The sequence below is a fragment of the Phyllostomus hastatus genome, unplaced genomic scaffold, assembly GCF_019186645.2.
Source record: "Phyllostomus hastatus isolate PE091 unplaced genomic scaffold, TTU_PhHast_1.1 phas_scaffold_46, whole genome shotgun sequence".
In the NCBI taxonomy this organism is placed as follows: Eukaryota; Metazoa; Chordata; class Mammalia; order Chiroptera; family Phyllostomidae; genus Phyllostomus; species Phyllostomus hastatus.
In genome coordinates, this window is record NW_025334032.1 from 7,679,456 (window position 1) to 7,698,274 (window position 18,819).

Consider the following 18,819-nt stretch of genomic DNA (forward strand, 5'->3'; position numbering starts at 1 on the left):
TAGCTCAAGTGCATTTGTTGTTACTTGTTTTCTCATCTAGTAGACTGAAAACACCATAGGGACAGGCCTAGTTCAATATCTAGTGCACAATAAATAGCTCTAGAATAGACTTAAATATTTAGAGTTTATAAAGAAGATATTATTGAAAGTTTAAAAAAATTTAACTTAAGGGAGCTATGTAAATGGCAAACTAAAACATGCAAATACTAATGCATTTTGACCACTATCTGGGCTAGGTGCCAAATTAACCTTTTAGAAAGATGTAATAAATACACTATAAAATAAAAAAAAATAATCACCTATTCTTGCTTATAAACTTTATATTAAATTATTTGCTGTGAAGTGCCACTGAGTTATTCTCAATGATATTCTAAGTCAAAATCACAATGCCTTTCTTTTCAATAGAGATTTAATGCTTCTAATTATGACAAATTAATTATAATGCTTACTAACCTGAGTCAGTAAGAAACAAGAATACTTGAAAAATCCATAGCTCAATGGGTCGTACTAGAAGCTCTCTATTGCTTTCTTACTTATTTTGTACGCCAGATCATCTGCCCCCAAAGATGGACAGCTTTTTTTTAACTTTTTAAGTAGACCTCATTTTAAGTGGACTTTTGTTTTATTGGAGAAGTCAAGATATAGTCAATTTAATAAGCACTGATTGAATGTGTAGCTTTTAGGGGACATTAATTCTCTAACTTCACTCCACTCTACAGAACATGGAAATAAAATAGTCATCCACAAACTGTCCATTGGCCTTGAAGGACATTTGCCTAACCAGATGACCTGTAAACATGTCCTGGGTTCAGTTTACAGTTCTCAGTTGCAATTTATTTTTTTTAATTAGAAGATATTATTTTAAAATAACCTCAATTTACAAGTGTTTTATGAGGATCCACTATGACTAAGGAAGTGTGCTTGGCACTCTGAAGACTACAGTAATGGATCAGAAGTGATTCCTACCCTCAAGGAATTCATAGTTAAAGAATGCATTTATTTGAGAAATAACAACATATCACAAGGTAGAAGACAAAAAGTTCCATGACAGAAATGAAAAATAAGGTACTATAGAAATTCAGAAGAGAAGATGAATTTTACTTGGGGATATTAGAAAGGTTCACAGTGGTTTCAAAATTAATCAGGGCCTGGAAGTGTTAAATAGGGGAATAAGAGGATGGCATTTCTATCAAAACAAAAGCATGAAGTCAGAAAAGCACATGGAACATATGAAGAAGGAGTAGATAAATTTGGTTAGATAAGGAGATATGTGCAAAAGGAAAACAGGAGATATTGCAAGGTTGGGAAAGTATCTTGGGACTCTGTTCAGGAGCCTAAAACATAAGGAAGGCTAAAGATGAACTTCATTTCAAACATTAGGGAGTCATATAGCACCAGATCTCAAGGCTGTGAGTAGAGTGGTATTATAGGAACTGTGAGTGAGAATATTGGAGAAAGACATGATAGGAAGGTTTCTCAAAGATTTATGATGGTGATATGAGTGGATATTTTGGAGATAGTTTCAACAGGATCAGGCAACTTGTTAGATGAGAGGAGTAAGGGAAATTCAAAACATTTTGAACTGGTTGACTGGAAGGAAAGTCATATCACTAAAAGAAATGGACAATATAGAAAAGTAGTTTTCTATATTTAGAAAGAAAACTATATATGCAGCTGAGAAGCATCACTTTTGGATGCTAGTAGAACATAGAACACAAAGTATCAAATCACAGGAGTGGTATAGTCCTGTGGTCACTGAGATTATCAGATATACTGTGATGTGATGAATTTTTCAAAAGAGAAGTTATAGAGAGATATTGAAGACAGACAATCAAGGATTGCCTATATTAATCAGGTCAAAAAAGAAGTAGAAGAATAAATAGACAACAGAGGATTGTGGAAAGGGTAAGGAGAGGCATTTTAAGAAGAAAGTGCCCATGAATGTCAAAAGGATACCTTCAAACTATGCACAGTTAAAAAAGTATAGGAATTAATAAAATGATTCTAGTTGTCTCAAACTGACCATTACTTATTTCCCAGAATGAAATATAGAGACAGTGTGATGCAACGGAAGAAAAGTAGACATTGAAATCAGAAAAATTGGAGCCAATGTCTGATTCTGTGTGGTTGAGCTATGTGGTTCATGGTAAAATTGCTTTGTTTATCTAAACTTCAATTTCTTGACTGTAAAATGGGGATAATGCCTGAATCAAATGGTTGTGAGATTAAATTTAGTAAATCAACCTAAGGATAAAAAGAGGCTGTTGGACAAGGTCTGTTAATCTAGGTCTTTCTTGAGTTTGCTTTCCATTTGCTTTCCGTAAACTTCTAGATGATTATGTGTTACAGGAAAACCCTTGGATTTATGTGAGGTTAGGTTAAATTAATTATAACAATTAATTGCAAACATTTAAGCATTGGTCCCTAATACCCTCTTGAGCAAAACTGAGTGTAGGAGGAAGCAAATGGAATAAGTTTACTCTTGAAAATCTTGTCGGAGCAAATGGTCAAGACAGAATAGTGTTAGGTCCAGAGGGGCTGATCAGTCCGAATGATTTTATGAGTCCCTGGGAGGGATAACTGTGTCCTTGATGCTTGATTTCACATAACTTGGCACTTAGCAAAATGATCTGCTCATAGTAGAGACTCAGTAAAATTTTTCCAAAGAGCTGTTTTGTGTATCCCATTTGAAGACATCTACCTATAAGGTAATGCACATATATAAAAAAGGATAAACCATTGATTGGAAACAAGAAATTAAAATGGAAGATAATGCAATCTAATAGACTGTGGCAAACAACTAGACAGTTGTATATACCAATGTATAACTGTCACAAGTACAGCATTGTATATATAACCAAAAGATAAACATTTCTCAAACCAATAACCAATGACAGAAACAATAGGAAAAGAAAGTGTGAGCGATATGAATCTAAGTCTCATGCTATTTTTAACTTCTAGACAATAATAGAAAGACACGGTTACCTACACTTATATTTGTTCTTGTTAGTAAGTAGAGAGGTATGCAGATAAAGTAATATAATACTAGATGCCATTCTTGTGGAAATTAACCTTTTATTTTTATTTTTGAATAATAAAATTACAATCAGTAAATGTTGTATCATTGGTCTGGGTGTCATGGTGTGCACAATGAAGAAAAGCACCAAGAATTTATGCTAAGATAAATGCAAATGATGTTATTTTGTATCAAGGAAAGATGGTAAAATTCCATTTTAAAGTGTCTCGAGGGTTTTTCTCTCTGGAATCTGTCTTCTTTGCTACATTCAATGTATTACATGAAGTTAAAACTTTGTTGTGAAGTTTTTTTAAATAATTGCACATCCAATTCACTAAGCATTAAGGGAAAGTGTGTTTGCTCTATAGGAAATGAGATCTTATGTTTTCCATATTTCTTCCTTAAAAACTGTGATTCAGCTGGATATTTACCCATCTCCTTCTCTCACCCCACTCTGTAATTGCTTCACAGGCCATGGCACGTGTTCCTGTGGTCGCTGCATTTGTGAGAGAGGATGGTTTGGAAAGCTCTGCCAACATCCCAGGAAGTGTAACATGACGGAGGAACTGAGCAAGAGTCTGTGTGAATCAGCAGATGGCATATTGTGCTCAGGAAAGGGTGAGTATCTGCCGGAGCTTGGACTGGATCCCTGTTTTGACACATGGTTTGCACAGCAGCATGGAGCTAACATCTTTTTCAGACTGTAATTTGCATGAATGAAAATCACTTTGTCCTCTGCCTGTACCAGACATTAAGATTGAAAGTTAACCACGTGAAGATTAGTATCCAAGGAAATGACAGCAGGAGATGAATTGCATATAATAAGATCCTCAGCCACTTGCATGCAACCTCAATGCAATTAATAATTGTATAAGAAGAAAGTACAATAAGATATACTAGGTACTGAATGCACTGCCCCCCACCCCCCATCCCGCCCAGGCAAAATAATAATCAATGAGTTCACTTGTGAAATAGCAGGGCCCAGAAATGTGAAAACACTCTTGAAATTCCTGGAAATCACACTAAATGTTAGGGAGCTGCACTGCCTGGAGCTAGATGTCATTTGCCAGAACTCCTTCAGCTCAGTTGCCTTCTTGCAGAACAAACAAGGCTCCCCCTTTCAGACTACTATACCTGATGCTGCATTTACCTTCCAACACCTAACCTGGGTCAAAAGTAGTATCTTTCTAAAGAAACACAGTGAAACAAAATTGATCTGCTAAGGAGGTGTCAGAAGCAGAATGTGCCATGGAATCATTCCCCTTAGGAGTGGCTGTTGCTTTACCTATCACTCAAGGTCAATGTTACTCAGTGAGAGAGGTGTCTTGATGTAATTGCGAAAATAAAATCAGGTGGATGTTGAACACATATGGTGGCAGGAGGGAGGCTGAAAATTGATACAAACATGTTCATTTCAATACACAACCATATCCTTGGTTTCCAGGAATTCAGTGTTTGAGGCTGGTGTTTGTTAGTCAGGAGGCTGCCTTCAGCCTAATGCAATTACAGCAGCATGGTGGCAATGAAATGAATTTAAAGTGGTAACTTTGTTCCCCTTTGTTATCCTATTAAATTCATCCTAATTCCAAGTCCCAAACAAATCTTTCACCTTTTCAGTTTTCAGGGGCCCTCAGCTCCTGGAAACACTTGCTTTAGCTGCCTCAAGGCTGGTGTTAGTGATGTTTTGAAGCTGGTGTTAGTGATGATGATGGCATTCTATTGTCTGCAGCAGCTGTATGCAGCCCCCTTTCTTTCCTTATTCTGGAGACATCATTGCTGGATTATAAAAGGGCAGGCCTAAAACCAAGCCCATGGAACTAGGCCCTTTCATAGGCACAGAAAATAGTGAGGATACAGCAGTTTTTTTCTGTCTCCATGGAGGATACCACCCCACCCTCACTTCAAGAACCATAGAAAAATAACTCATAAAAGACTAAGGGTTTTTGACATTGTACAGAGAAGATAAACCTATTACAAGTTTTTCGAGTATGGCACACCACTTAGCAACCTGTACCCAACTGTTTCCACCAGAGAGACAAATCTGAAACTGTGAATAAAGCTGTCACCTCAGGAGACGATGAAGAAATAGCATTTTATTTCTTTACAAATTTATACCCAAGACAATAAATCACTCCATAGAAAAATTTAAAATAAGATACATTGTTGTGACCTTCATAAGGAATAGAGTTGTTAGTACAACAGTGAAAACCACCTGCTGGGATGTCAGGTTGCAGTATTTTGTCAGGCATGGTGAATGAAAGTAAAGACTCCACTTTGTTCATGGGGCAGCTGACAAAGGTGCTCACTCTTAGACTCAAACTGCAATTTTTGTGAATAACCAGAGAAGTGACCTTAGAGCCAGGTCTCCCATAAGCTTAGCTGCTACCTTTGTGGAATATGTGATATGAAGTGGAGACCCCAAAAACCTAAATTATCTTTTGGATAGCAGGCTCCTTCTAGTGCAGATTTCCCAGTAGGTGAGTGTTCTAGGAACCCATCTGTATCAGTGTACCAGCTGGCATTGTTGTGAGAGGCTGTGTTCAGCTTCAGTGAATTTTTTGAAGACTCGACGTGTTTGCCCATTTCAAGATGGGTGATTTATGAGTGAGCACACCTGCTTACCCCGCATGAGTTTTCTGTAGTTTTTGACCAAAATTGGAATGATCGCTGTGCCCACCTTCCCTATTCACTTGGAGTGACTTTTTTTGTTTGTTTGTTTGTTTGTTTCCCTGGGTGAAAAAATCCTCAAAGGGAAAGGGTTTGCTGATATAGAAGAGGTAAAACAAAAAATGGCAGAAGCATTAAAAGGCATCAAAATTGACCAGTTCAAAAACTGTTTTGAACAGTGGGAAAAACATCTCAAAAGGTGTATTGCATCAAATGGAAAGTACTTTGAAGGTGACTGAAGTTAAACATGTAAGGATAAGTACAAATATTTTATAAATAAATTCTGGTTTTGGGGGGTGTCCCTTCATATAATTCATCAAATGCTTGTTTGGGTATTTGTTTGTATCCAAGAGTATATAATAAACTTTTTACCTTGATAGCTACAAGCTAGGTTCATGTCATCACCTCTGGTGTTCTTAAAAATGTTGCCTGACAGTGGCTGTAATCGCATGTCATTAAATGTCTCCTTGGAACTTTCACAATTATACTATTGAGCTCTATATCATCCAAATAAGTCCCTGCTACACCCACCCATCCACCTATCCCTCACCTCCACCCACCCTGGCTGGCTCTCTATCCCCAAAAAGAGACAGGGTAAAAGTTAAGCTTCAAAAACCAGATAAGCCAGTGTTCTAGTTGCCTTGCCCAATATAGCTGTCACTCAGATCAGTAGGAACACACAACTCATTTTTTTAAACTAGATGAAAGTTTTTCTTCCGAGAGGTATCACAGCTGAGCATATAGGTAAATAGTAGGTTGAATCAGATTGAAATTTTAGTTTAACTGGTTTTCTGTTTTGTTTTGTTTTTTTATTGCCCATGTAGCCCAGTGCAGTTCCCTTATCCTCTCTATATTTCCATTTTGTCATCTTTGAAATCAGAAGAATTTCATTTCTTTCCTCTTCTTAAGTCCTAAGGATGCTCTGAAGACAAATGAGAAAATGTGACAGATTCCCCAGGAATGGAAGCCAATAAGAAGCATAGAAGGGAGATCAGAGCATTCTTAAGGGTCCTTATACTGAGAAAGAAAATAAATGGATTAGTGGTGTCATGGTCATGAATCTACCACCCTGGAGTTCATGCCAGGATGGACCAGCTGTTCCTTATGGCTGGCCTGGGACTCATGGGCATGAGTAAATTCTGGTCCAGCTGAGCTGAACAATGTGTCACCTCTTGGCAGTCATGTGACTTATATAGGTCAGAAAGAATCCTCTCCCAAAGTTTTTCCCCTTCCAGAGATGGGCAATTTGACCCTTGGTAATTTATAAAAACAGTCAGAGCACTCTATAACAAAGGCGCTATAAGACATATTAATAATAATCACACTGTGTTATTATTACATGCTATGCTACTCCTAGTTTCAGAAGCAGTAGAAGAATTTCCTACCCCTAAGATGCACTGAGAATTAACAAAAAGAAAAGAACCAACACAGCTGGGGAAAATGCTGACCAACAAAAGCTAGTTTTTCATAACATATACAAAAATCAATCCCCATTTTTCATTTTAAGTATTTCAATAACTAGCAGACTTTTGGAACTGGAATTTTCTTGCCCAATGGTCTATCAAAGTATACTGCTGTTGTAGAAGTAATTTTTCCATATGAGGGTTTTTTAGTCTGTCATTTAAAGACATTTAGGCTGAGAGAAATTTCTCTCTTTGACACTGTTTAATTCACTATTAATGGTACAGTTTTCTAAGTGCACCATTAATACGATTGTTTCTCAGCAAACCAAAATATTTTAATAGCCAAAGAGCAAGTTTTTAATTAGGTAGGAAATAATAAGAGGGGAAATGGATGAAGCAATGAGAAAGGTGGTTGGATTGCCTCATAAAAGCTGATCATTTGGGCATGATGGTTACAGCTATCCTGGATTATGGCAGGAAATCCTGAGAATAAAACTTAATAAGTAAAATCTAAATGAATGACTTTGTGTGTATTTTTAGCACTTTACTGAGTCACCCAATATGTAGGTGTGTCTTTACTTTAAAAAAATCACATAAACAAAAATCTGTGAGTATAAGCACAATAAATTTAGCAGTTGTTTTAATTATAAAATGTACCCTCATTTAATAGAACTTTCTATTCAATTCCTTCAAAGGACAGACACTTTTAAAACATAATTCAATTCAGAAAAAAATACCATCTATTTTTGAACACCTTTTTGGAAGGCCATTTATAAAAATCAGTCACATTCTGCTCTCATTGACATTTTAACCAGACTGAGCCATGGAACATTTGCTCAAGGCTAATTGCTACTGTCTAGATCCATAATGAAGCCTTTCCTGGATAACCTTTATGAATTACAGGAAGTAAAGCTCCCTTCTGAGCAATTGGCTATTCCATAAACTTTTACCTTTGAAAGATAGGTTATTAGAAGCCTATTGTCAATGCATTGATGGTATTCTATTCTAGATGGAAACCTTTAGTTATGTGGTGACTACCAATATACCCTTTGTGATTTCAGGTTCTTGTCACTGTGGAAAGTGCATTTGTTCTGCTGAAGAATGGTTTATTTCAGGAGAATTCTGTGACTGTGATGACAGAGACTGTGACAAACATGATGGTCTCATTTGCACAGGTGCAGTACTGCCTTACTCCAATTGATCTATGCCACATTTTGCAATAAAGGCAAATGACACACCTCACATTTTGCTGTACATCACTGGGAAGGAGAGCTTCTGTATTCTCAAGGGCCAAATAATATAAAGTATGTAAATGGAGGTGGGCATTTGTGAATAAGCACTAACATTATTCCCAGGCATAAAAGAATACAAACAAATGCACCAAAATTACATAATTTGGGAGAAAAATTCCCAAAGTAACTTCCCCCAACTTCCACATATGCTGTTTTACATACTGAAAAAATAAAATAATTCTCTTGACAACTATCTTACTTTGAGCATGGTGTAGAGAATGGAATATTATTTTAAACAGGAACCAAGTACCAAAGTTGGTTGATGCATTGGATGTTTTTAGGGAATGGGTGTGGCAGGGAGAGGGGTAGGAGAATGAAAACAAGTTAAGAGTATAATAGCTACTGCTATCCTGAGTTATTGAGTCCTAATATTTGGTTCTATAATATATGTTCTTTAAAATGTTATAGGAGAAATATAGACATGTATATTTGTTCTCCATGTTCCTTTTTTAAAAACATTTCATTTATTTATTTTTTTAGAGAAAAGGGAAGGGAGACAAAAAGAGAGGAAGAGAAACATCAATGTGTGGTTGTCTCTCATGTGTCATCTACTGGAGACCTGACCCACAACCCAGTCATGTGCCCTGACTAGGAGTCAAATCAGCAACCCTTAGGTTCACAGGCCTGTGTTTAATCCACAGTGCTACACTAGCCAGGGCTTGTTCTCTGTATTTCTAGCTAAAGGACAAAGATAAATATGTGTGTTATTAAGATAGATATTCACTTTCTGTCTATCCTATTATACAATCTTCCTCTTCTAGCTGATTATTCAGCCTAGCTCATACTATGTCAAGGAGCTTTAAGATCTTTAGCATTTATTCATAAGTCACATGTAACTTGCTCTCTACAGGAAAACAAAATTATGACATGGAAACTTGGTTGGAGTGATACTAATGGTTACCATTAGATTGATGCTAACTTGAGAGTGGCACCCAGTAGATGCCATTAATTGTTTGAAAGACAGCAATGAGAAAATTAGCAGAGAATGAATAAAATGGCTTTGATTATGAACAGTTATAGTTTACAATAACACATTTTAACTCAGTATATTTCAATCATGATAACGATTCTCCTGTGTATTTTATTTCAGGGAATGGAATATGTAGTTGTGGAAACTGTGAATGCTGGGATGGATGGAATGGAAACGCATGTGAAATCTGGCTTGGCACAGACTATCCTTAACAATTAGATGGAAGAGGACTGGATTCTTATTTTCGTAGGACATTAGAAAATGCAAATGCAGAGGAAACCATGTATAATCACCATGAAGACAGGGCAAACAGACTATTACATGTTTTTGTATTTCTGAAAGCCTGAATTGAATATTTCTGAATGAAACCTAGATACTTATTAACAATGAGTTAAGCAAACTCTTATGTACATAACACCAGAAAGAAATTTTTCTTTCACAATTTACATCAGTGGTTCTCAACAAGGACAGCTCTGCCACACAGAAAACATTTAGTAATGTCTAGAGAAAATTTTGATTGTCACACTGGGTGGGGTGGGAGAGTGTGCTACAGGCATCTTGTGGGTAGAAGCCAGGGATGCTGCTAAACACACTACATGCACAAGACTTTCCTCTATGACAAAGAATTATCTGATTTTAAATGTCAATAGTACTGGAGTTAAGAAATGCTGAATTACACGGTTGTTAGAAATGAACATCCCTACACAACAAAGGCCATTTTAGAATAAAAGGAAAATATATATCCTCACATAAATCTGTTGATCATGTTTCACCAGGATTCTATATCACTCAGTATTTTCATATGGAGACAATGAATATAAACACACATGAAGTATAATGTTGGACAGGGTAGGAGGCAGAGGCAATATCACTAGTGCTTTTGAAAAAAATAATGGCTATTTTTAGTCAGTAAGACATTTGTGTAGTCTCACATTAAACTCACAAAAGAATATTCTTTAAAGATAAAGAAATTATGAAAATGTACAATTTAACATTTTAAATGAATAATGATATATGTCATTTACACTGTGTCATATGTATTTTACCAATTGATGATTAAAATGAATTATTATTCAAAAGCATCCATTTTCTATTATTAGAACATTTTTTAAACTGGGCATGGGTTACATGTATAAGAAATCTGATTTTTCACTAATTAAGTTACTCCATGGTAAATTGCTTTTTAAAAAGACAATATCTAGTTAGCTCTATGATGAGCCAAAAATATGTATTCATTTCTCTTAAAAAATTCTCCTACTTCTAAGTACACATTACTTATTGAAATATTGAGGTCATGCACAAAAGTCAAGAACAGATGCCATGATAAACTGGCACCAGTCTCAAAAGCTCAGAGGATAAAAAGAAAAATCTAGAAATGGCTTAAATATAAATTGCAAATAATCACAGTGATAAGAACAAAATGTTTATTTTTATGATGAAATTTTGCTCTGTATGAAATTCACATTGAATTATGAGAATGTACAATAATTTGGACTTCCCTTACATATTTGCAGTTAAATCTACTGACACACATTAGTTTAGGCAACCTTTAATCATTTAGAGCTAAAAAAGACACACATTTTCTCTAAATGTGAATTATATTTTGTAAAATCCTACAATAATATAATAAAATAATTTTCATATTGTTTAAGGTGAAAATTTTTACTTGGGAATTAATGATGTAAGTATTTTAGAGACATGGGTTGGACTTTGTAAGTCAAATTACCAAAAGTGAAGAAAATATGTATCTGCTGAGTTACTTATAATTTATATTGAAAATGATTTAAAAGAAAATGTAATTGATGTTGATTTTTCCAATACTAATAGTGTTTTCATACTTTAACAGATTTATGAAGTTGTTCTCTCTATCCTGAGATTAAGGAGAGCAACTACATTAGTTGTATCTGGATTGTTGAGCATGTCAATTGAGACATCACTTTTGTAAAATGAGGGAAATGTAAGCAGTTAAGAAATAGATTATATTCTTTCCTCTTCGCTAAGTATTTCAAGTTTCAAACAAACCTACTATAATTGTTCAGTAGCAATTGCAATGATGACTTTATTTGATGATGGACACATTGGAATTTCCTACATTATCCAGCCATCACAGTACAAGAGATGTCCAGGTTCCCTTATTGCAGAGTTCTGCTTTTTATGGAAAAAAAAAATGGTAAATATTTTAGAATTTGTGGGCCACATACATCTCTGTGGCATATTCTGCTTTGTTTGTATTTGACATTGTAAAACCATAAAAAAGAAAAGAAAAACTCATTCTGAACTCTTCCTAGGGCATACAAAAACTAAATGTGAGCTGGATCTGGCTCACAGCCAAGGAGTAGTTGGCTGCCATGTGCTCTGCTGGCACTGCCCTTAATTTCCTTCGCCTCCTCACATAAACTAAGGTGTGTCTCGCATTTCTATATTTGTTTTCTCTTTTCATTAATTTCAACTACAATAAAAGTGTTGCTCTTTTTAAAATTTAATGTAAGAAAAATGCCCTCAGCATTTATGTTTTTAAAGAAAAAGTTTAGATATGGAGAAATGTTTATTATCAAGTTCAGAATTTGATTTGTCCAAATTTTTGACAAGCTGAAAATACATAGCAATCATCTATATTCTTGGTTCATTCAGCAACAAATTACTGAACTGAACTTTTGAATATTTCTTGTGTGTGTTTTATTTTGACTCTAGCTTTCAAACATCAATAGATCTATTAAGAAATGAGTTAGTTTACAAGTTTAAATTGTAAAAATAAAATAAAAATAGTTACATGTAAAGACATACATTCTACTCTTCTTAAATATGATTTTGTACTTCAACTTTTGATTCCATTGCTAAGATAGAAACTCCCTCTCTTTTATTAAGAAGGATGGCAAGGCAAGGACAAACTTATAATAAAAAAAGGAGGGGGGAGGGTTTTCAGTAACATTTATAAAGGGCACATGGACAAAACCAGAAGTGGGTAAGACTGAGGGTGGGAAGTTGGGATGGCTGGGGTCGGGGGAGTGGCAGGGGGGAAATGGAGATGGCTGTATTTGAACAACAATAAAAACAAACAAACAAACAAAAATAATGAACAGAGATCAAGAAAAAGGGAAAATGTGCAAATCTCATTTACTTATCCAAGTTTGTCCCAAGTTACAATGGGATAAATGTCAAATGAAGAGGATGCAACAAGTTTGTAAGTGATATTGGCACAAACCCTGCTTGCTTGGCAAACCATCACTGAGAAATCTTTCCAGTAGGACTTTTCAATAAAATTCCACTAACATCATAAGATCTAAGAGAAGAATATTATACTCCATTTTCTCCTTGGACTCCTTGAGCTAATCTAGAGTCCTTCAATACATTGAAAGGAATGACCTCACCAACTCTGCCAGCAAACATCAGAATTAGACTGAATGATATGGAAAACCCAGAAAAAACAAAACTAAACAAAATACAACTCAGCCTTTGTTTTCAGACTCATTTTCAAAACTTTGAAAACCTATTCAGTATTCAAGAGTCAACAGGCCCTGTACCACTTTGTAAGCTAAGGGACTTAAACTATGAAATGTATTTCACTTCAAAGTAACATAATTCAAATCTAGATTTTGATATGACTCTATTTAGCTCAATTGCTTTCCCTGGATATAATCTTATTATGGAATGAAATTGAAATTGATTTTCAAATATTTTTACTTTATTCTAAAATAGATTTTATAGTCTGTTCTCTCTCTGAAATTTTAATTCTCCCTATAATATTAGGGAGAAAACTTTAAATAAAGTGATACATATCTAACATAGAGAACAAGAAGGGTTTTTTTGTTGTTGTTGTTCTGTTTATCTTTAAGGACAACCTAATCTGATATTGGTCATCCTAAAAACATTTGACTGTACTAGTGCTTTAGATACTAATTAAGCAGCTGGCCAGGTATAATAAACTCTACTTACTCTCAAAAGGTAAACAATTAGAAAGACTGTAGCAGGATACTTATGGGCTCATTGTGGAGCTCCTGAAGCCACCCACTACTCTAAAACACTCAGGACAAGTGAACATTTACAGCAAAGAATTTCTAAATTCTCCAGTATTTATAATGAAATGATGCTCAATACAATTTACTCTTTACATAGGGTGGACTATTTGCATTTCTTCTATAATTTTTTCCAGGTAAAATTTTAGCAAAACACTTTAGAAATCAAACTGATATGAAAATAAAAATGGTGTCACTTGAAATATCAAACCATTAACATTCCCAAGCATTGCTGAGGGATGGGTGAAGCAATCATCTATTATAATGAATCAATAGAAATAACCCTCCTACACCAGATACACATGCAAATGGAATGTGATGTTAAGCTCAAAACAATTGACATATGTACATGTAGGTACAAAACACATAGTCTGTAAATACAAATGAGTTCCATCAGATTTACTATACAGGACATCAATGGTGACAGACTGCAATTACTTAATAACAACAAGGTTGATTTTTGAGGTGAAAAAGAGAGAAGGGTCTTATCCTGGAAAAATAATGAGAGAGGTATCATCAAAGAGCTAAAATTTTCTTTGGCATGGTAATAGGGGAAGATGACTTACCAACTTATATGCATGACATATCTCTATATTTGTGGGTGATGTAATGCCATTTCATTACATAAACTTGTTTGATGTTTCCCAAAATGCCTTCATATAAATATTTTATTCAATATGTTTGTGAATATAACAAATGATATTAAACACAGAAACTGTAAAATGCAAACTTTTTGTATGTAAATTGAGTAATACATACCAACAGTTCTTGATACCAAAGTCCTACAACATGCAGTTCATTAGTGCTGCCCTTGTTCCGTGCAACAGATGAGACCAAACACAAAGGAAGTAATCAGAATAATTTACAAATAACAAAGACCTTTTGCAATATGTCTAAACATATATTAGAAGAAAGTATTTTGACATCCACTCATAAGAATAAATGACCTTGTGGACAACACATATAAAAAAACAGGGGTACATTTTCATAAATCTCGGTCTTCAGAAAAATAAATCTTGTCAATTTTAATCAATAAGCAGCCTTGCAGGGGAAAAGAAATGAATAAATAAGGCTGATTACCAGAAGCAAATCAGTGGGTTGTTTGATAAGTATGTGTGTGTGTGAGTGTTAGGATAAACAGTGTCTATAAACCCACTTACTTGGAATTTCAAATTAAATTATTCATAGTTTGCCACATGTTATGGATTACATGTCTTCCCTAAATAAGTAGTTATAAAATTCATCTAATGTATTTTAACTAATCCTGTTAAAAAACAATAGGCTTCAAAATGGTATAACAAACCAAGAATTGTCCAAGGAATCATTTTGTTGCATTTGTATTTTAGCCATTATCAACAATAAATCTACTCAAACATTATGCTAACTTTTTATTTATTAAAATGGAATCCAATATGAAAATTAAATAAGCATAAACAATTAAACTTATACTAAATCTTTAACCAGCTAAGCAGGCCAATATTTTAAAATGCTGGGCAAGAACTGTCATGGAGACTTAGAAAAGCAGTGACAAAATCATTTCTCAGGAAATACAGTGCAGATGGGGGTAAATAGTGACTGGATCACCCTTCAACATAGAATTAATAACAAGAGGCCAGTATAATGATCCCACATGTAGTTTTCTATAAATGAGGTTCAGTTTGGTCTCAATTCTTCTGAGGACAAAACATTGAATTTTATTAAGTATACACAGAATTGACAATGTATTTCCAAACAGTTTAATATTAAACATTTTGCAACTCTTTATATTGAATATTGAACACTTTGCATGGTTTCTTCACTGTGTTGTCTCAACTATTCATGGCCTTTCTTGGGAGTTGTCTCCCCTAAGCTCAGAGTTATTTAAGAGAAAATTAAGAAAGCAAATAAAACAAAAGTAAGTTGGTTGAATGGGCCAGCAACCTGATGTTTAAATGTGTTGGTTTGCCTTTAATTTTATCTAGAATAATTCAACAGACTGCATTCTAAGATCATGGCAAGGCACCTCTATCCCAGCCATTGGGCAACCTGGGCCCTAAGAAGTTGAGTTAGAGGTATGGACTGGTGAAATACACAGTACCTGACTCAGCATGCTGAGCTAAAAAAAATATTTTTTCCTAATGTGTCCAGTTTAAAAACCTGTCTTTAAACACCAAAAAATATTAAAGTCTAATTATAACTAAGGTTTGCATTGCTGCTGCAGAAAAGAACACAACAGCCGCCTTGCCCATGCTCTGCTGAGTGTGAGTGGAACGCAGCCAAAACCCGGGATGGCATTAAATTTGGTTCATTAAAAATAGGAAGGATTATATCTGAAATATATTTAGGTAGCGCAACTCTTATAAGTTGTAATTATTGATTTTTTCTTTTTTTCCAAATAATGAGGAATAGTAGATGAAAAATGAACCTTAATCAGGCCTACAAGGCCTACAGAGTTCTTTGGACCCACTTTCTCAAAAACCAGTGGGTCTTGCTCGCTGGGCAAGGCAAATGTTACCATTACCAGTAAGCTTGTGATATGTATAAAACACACACACACAAAGAAACTATAGGGGGATGTCAAACACATATCTTAGAGAACATCCCATGTACAGTGTTTGACCCCAGTGAGAAACACTGCTGGGTTTCTCACCCCAGCAACGCCAACCTCAGGATCACAGTACCTGCCAATGAACAGTGCGTATGTGTGTTTAATTGCTAGTGTGAGCTGGAGACACCACTCCTGACCTTTATGATACAATTTGTAGTAATAGGTTTAGGAGGCTTCCTGATTCCCTGATCACTCTCTGAACTAAGTCAACTGCAACATTTAAGGTTTAGAGAAACACAATCCCTGCAATAGGTCACAGACAGTGGAGCAAGCAGCCTGTAAAAATGGGAAGGAGAGAAATCCATAAGAGCACAGGTTTACAGCTTCTACCTAGAAATTACTCAGTATCTGTGTGCTACAAAATTGAACTTAAACACATGGAGGTTGCTGAAACAGGACTCAAAAAGGATTATGGGTAGCTGTCAGCAGGCAAGGTATCGAGTGTACTTGTGAAGTATATCATTCACATGAAGTGTCACAGTCACAGAAAAGGTATTAAAAAGGCATTCCATATCTGGTAGGGCATTCCATGGTCTGAGTTTAGCTGGTTATTCAGGTGTTTTCTTGTTGTAGGAGGTGCAACAGGTTGAGATTTATCCACTTGCAACCAAAAATTTCAAAATAGCAAATAGCAAGCATCCACTTACTTCCAGCTGCTCCTCAGCCATGGGAGCAGGAATGTTTGGCAAGGATAAATTACTCAACTGTGCTCAGGATGAGTAAGTCACAACACCTGTGAGGATCTGGCTATGTTGTCTTACTTTTGTTGACTGGTTTGCCTCCATTCATTATTGCAGATGCACTTGTGCTTTTACTTGGCGTCACCCCAGCCTTTGGGACCGTTTCTCCAACATCATGCAAAGATGGTTCTCGGTACATGGCAACTAGTGACAGGAAGGAGGGCATGAAGAAAGGAGGAAAAGGAAACGTTACCTAGTTCAGTTTAAGATTGAGTATATGTGCAGACCTCAGCTGTTTGCCCAGTCTTGTTTCCCTCAAGTAAATCAATCCCATTGAAAGGATTCCTGTTTTACAGAAGTACCTTCCTGCCCCCAAACAGCAGATATTACTACCTTCATGTTATCTGGTTTATATAACTAAAATATGTACATAGGTATGCATGGACTTTTGTGTAGGAGAGGTGGTTTAAATGGAGCTATGGCCTCTTTGAAAATATGAAAATATATACACACACAATAAGTAGAGGAGAAGGGCAAGCCTAAACCTAATTCTCTTTGTTTAAAAAAATCAGACATTCTTTCCACTGCACACTGACACTTGAACCACCCATTTCTATTCATTTTTTCAAGTATTTACACCCTAGATCATTAAATTATTTTTCTCTCAAGTGGTTCAAAAGCAACATGGTCACACTAGTGTCAACTTCAAAGCTATACAAAGCAATAACAAAGGACTTGCTTTTCCTGAACCAGGGCTTTAGGAAGATCATTGTTTAGATTTCCTCTCCCGAGATTATGAAAAGAGACCCTTAAATAACTGAAAGCAACTGTGTGGTATTTTCTATTTTTTTAAGCCTCGTTTCATGATATATTATTACAAATCTAATAACTGATGTCATACATAGCAGAAGTACATAATAGCAAGAGAGCAAGTGGGACTGACATCTGGTGAGCTCTGGGAAACTGTCTGAACAGTGTCTGGCCACACAGTCAAACAAGAGTTCATGTGGCTTTTAAGAAAATGATTCTTAGGAATCATAGGAAAAAAACATGAGTGTCTGATGCATGGGGAAGACTAGGTGAGTTAAAATCATCTGCCATCAGAAACACAAGTATATTAGACCTGCCCAGCTTGCTTTTGAGGTTTCTGAAAGTTCATGATACAGCAGGTCCTAGAATAATGTTGTTTGGTCAAGTTCATTATCATGTTGAAGAAAACAATCTGATTCCTACTACCTTAAAATTGGTTTCATTAGAGTTTGTTTTGCTTAAAGTGGCAGTTCCAAGTATGTGTAGATAACATTAAATGAGGAGTTACTATACTTTATGAAGAGAACTTGTGTATAGTTAGGATGAACTACCATATATTGTACAATCTTCTTGTTCAAGGTGGTAGAATTTTACCTTTTGCATCTATGAATCATGATTTTTCAGTATCACATATATTTGAAAGTGCTTGTATACATCAGACCTATATTAAAGGACTTGGCAAGGTGGTAAAAGGGATTAATCCATATCCTTGAAACACTTTCCAATCTCTACCCCCACTACTAATCCAATTAGGAGACAATAGTATCAGAGCATTAACTTTGATTGTCTAGTGATGATAAGACATATGAATGCCTCAGATCAGCATCACTAATTAATCAAGTAGCTAATTTTCCCTAACACTTTCAATGATATAATTTATATCATGTATGTGTCTTGAAAGCTTGACATTAATTTCCTCTATCAACTGCACTATGTGATAACCTCTGCCATTACAATACTGCCTTAATTGTTTTATTAAGAGTACTTCTATCTGCTAATTATTTGAAAATATCGTTTCTCTCTTCCTCATGTATACATATATAACACACACACATAACAGTTCAGTGCATGACTGAAATACCAAGTGATATTATTGTATCACACCTTAGAGTCTCAGATACTTCTTACTGGATATACCAAATAGTTGGTTTCCAAATTTTGCTTCACTTAAAAGAGACATAAAGGACTTTTTGCTTTTCATTACATTTCTGCAGCTAAGAGATAAAGTTTTAGAAATTTAGTCAATTCCTAAGCATCCATATTTAAAAAACTAATATTATTTAGAGCTATTATTGACTAAGTTTTTAAACTTTTCACTTGCATTTGATTATTAATTAATCTGATGTCTACAAAATTCATTTAAAGAATATAAAGCAAATCA

At 35.2% G+C, this 18,819-nt stretch overlaps 2 protein-coding genes across 4 annotated transcripts in view; one reads left to right on the top strand and one right to left on the bottom strand.

Annotated features, from left to right (window-relative positions):
- The window catches only part of ITGBL1 (integrin subunit beta like 1), a 253,169-nt gene extending 241,550 nt beyond the window's left edge, over window positions 1–11,619 (top strand). For both annotated transcript variants that reach the window (XM_045821829.1, XM_045821830.1), the window contains 3 exons: window positions 3,488–3,634; window positions 8,148–8,261; window positions 9,469–11,619. In XM_045821829.1, the coding sequence (XP_045677785.1) occupies window positions 3,488–3,634; window positions 8,148–8,261; window positions 9,469–9,560 (353 nt within the window). In that variant the 3' untranslated portion in view covers window positions 9,561–11,619. The remainder of the gene's footprint in view (window positions 1–3,487; window positions 3,635–8,147; window positions 8,262–9,468) is intronic.
- A 764-nt stretch (window positions 11,620–12,383) lies between these two features.
- Window positions 12,384–18,819, bottom strand: part of FGF14 (fibroblast growth factor 14) — a 717,766-nt gene continuing 711,330 nt past the window's right edge. For both annotated transcript variants that reach the window (XM_045821878.1, XM_045821879.1), the window contains exon 5: window positions 12,384–16,832. In XM_045821878.1, the coding sequence (XP_045677834.1) occupies window positions 16,696–16,832 (137 nt within the window). In that variant the 3' untranslated portion in view covers window positions 12,384–16,695. The remainder of the gene's footprint in view (window positions 16,833–18,819) is intronic.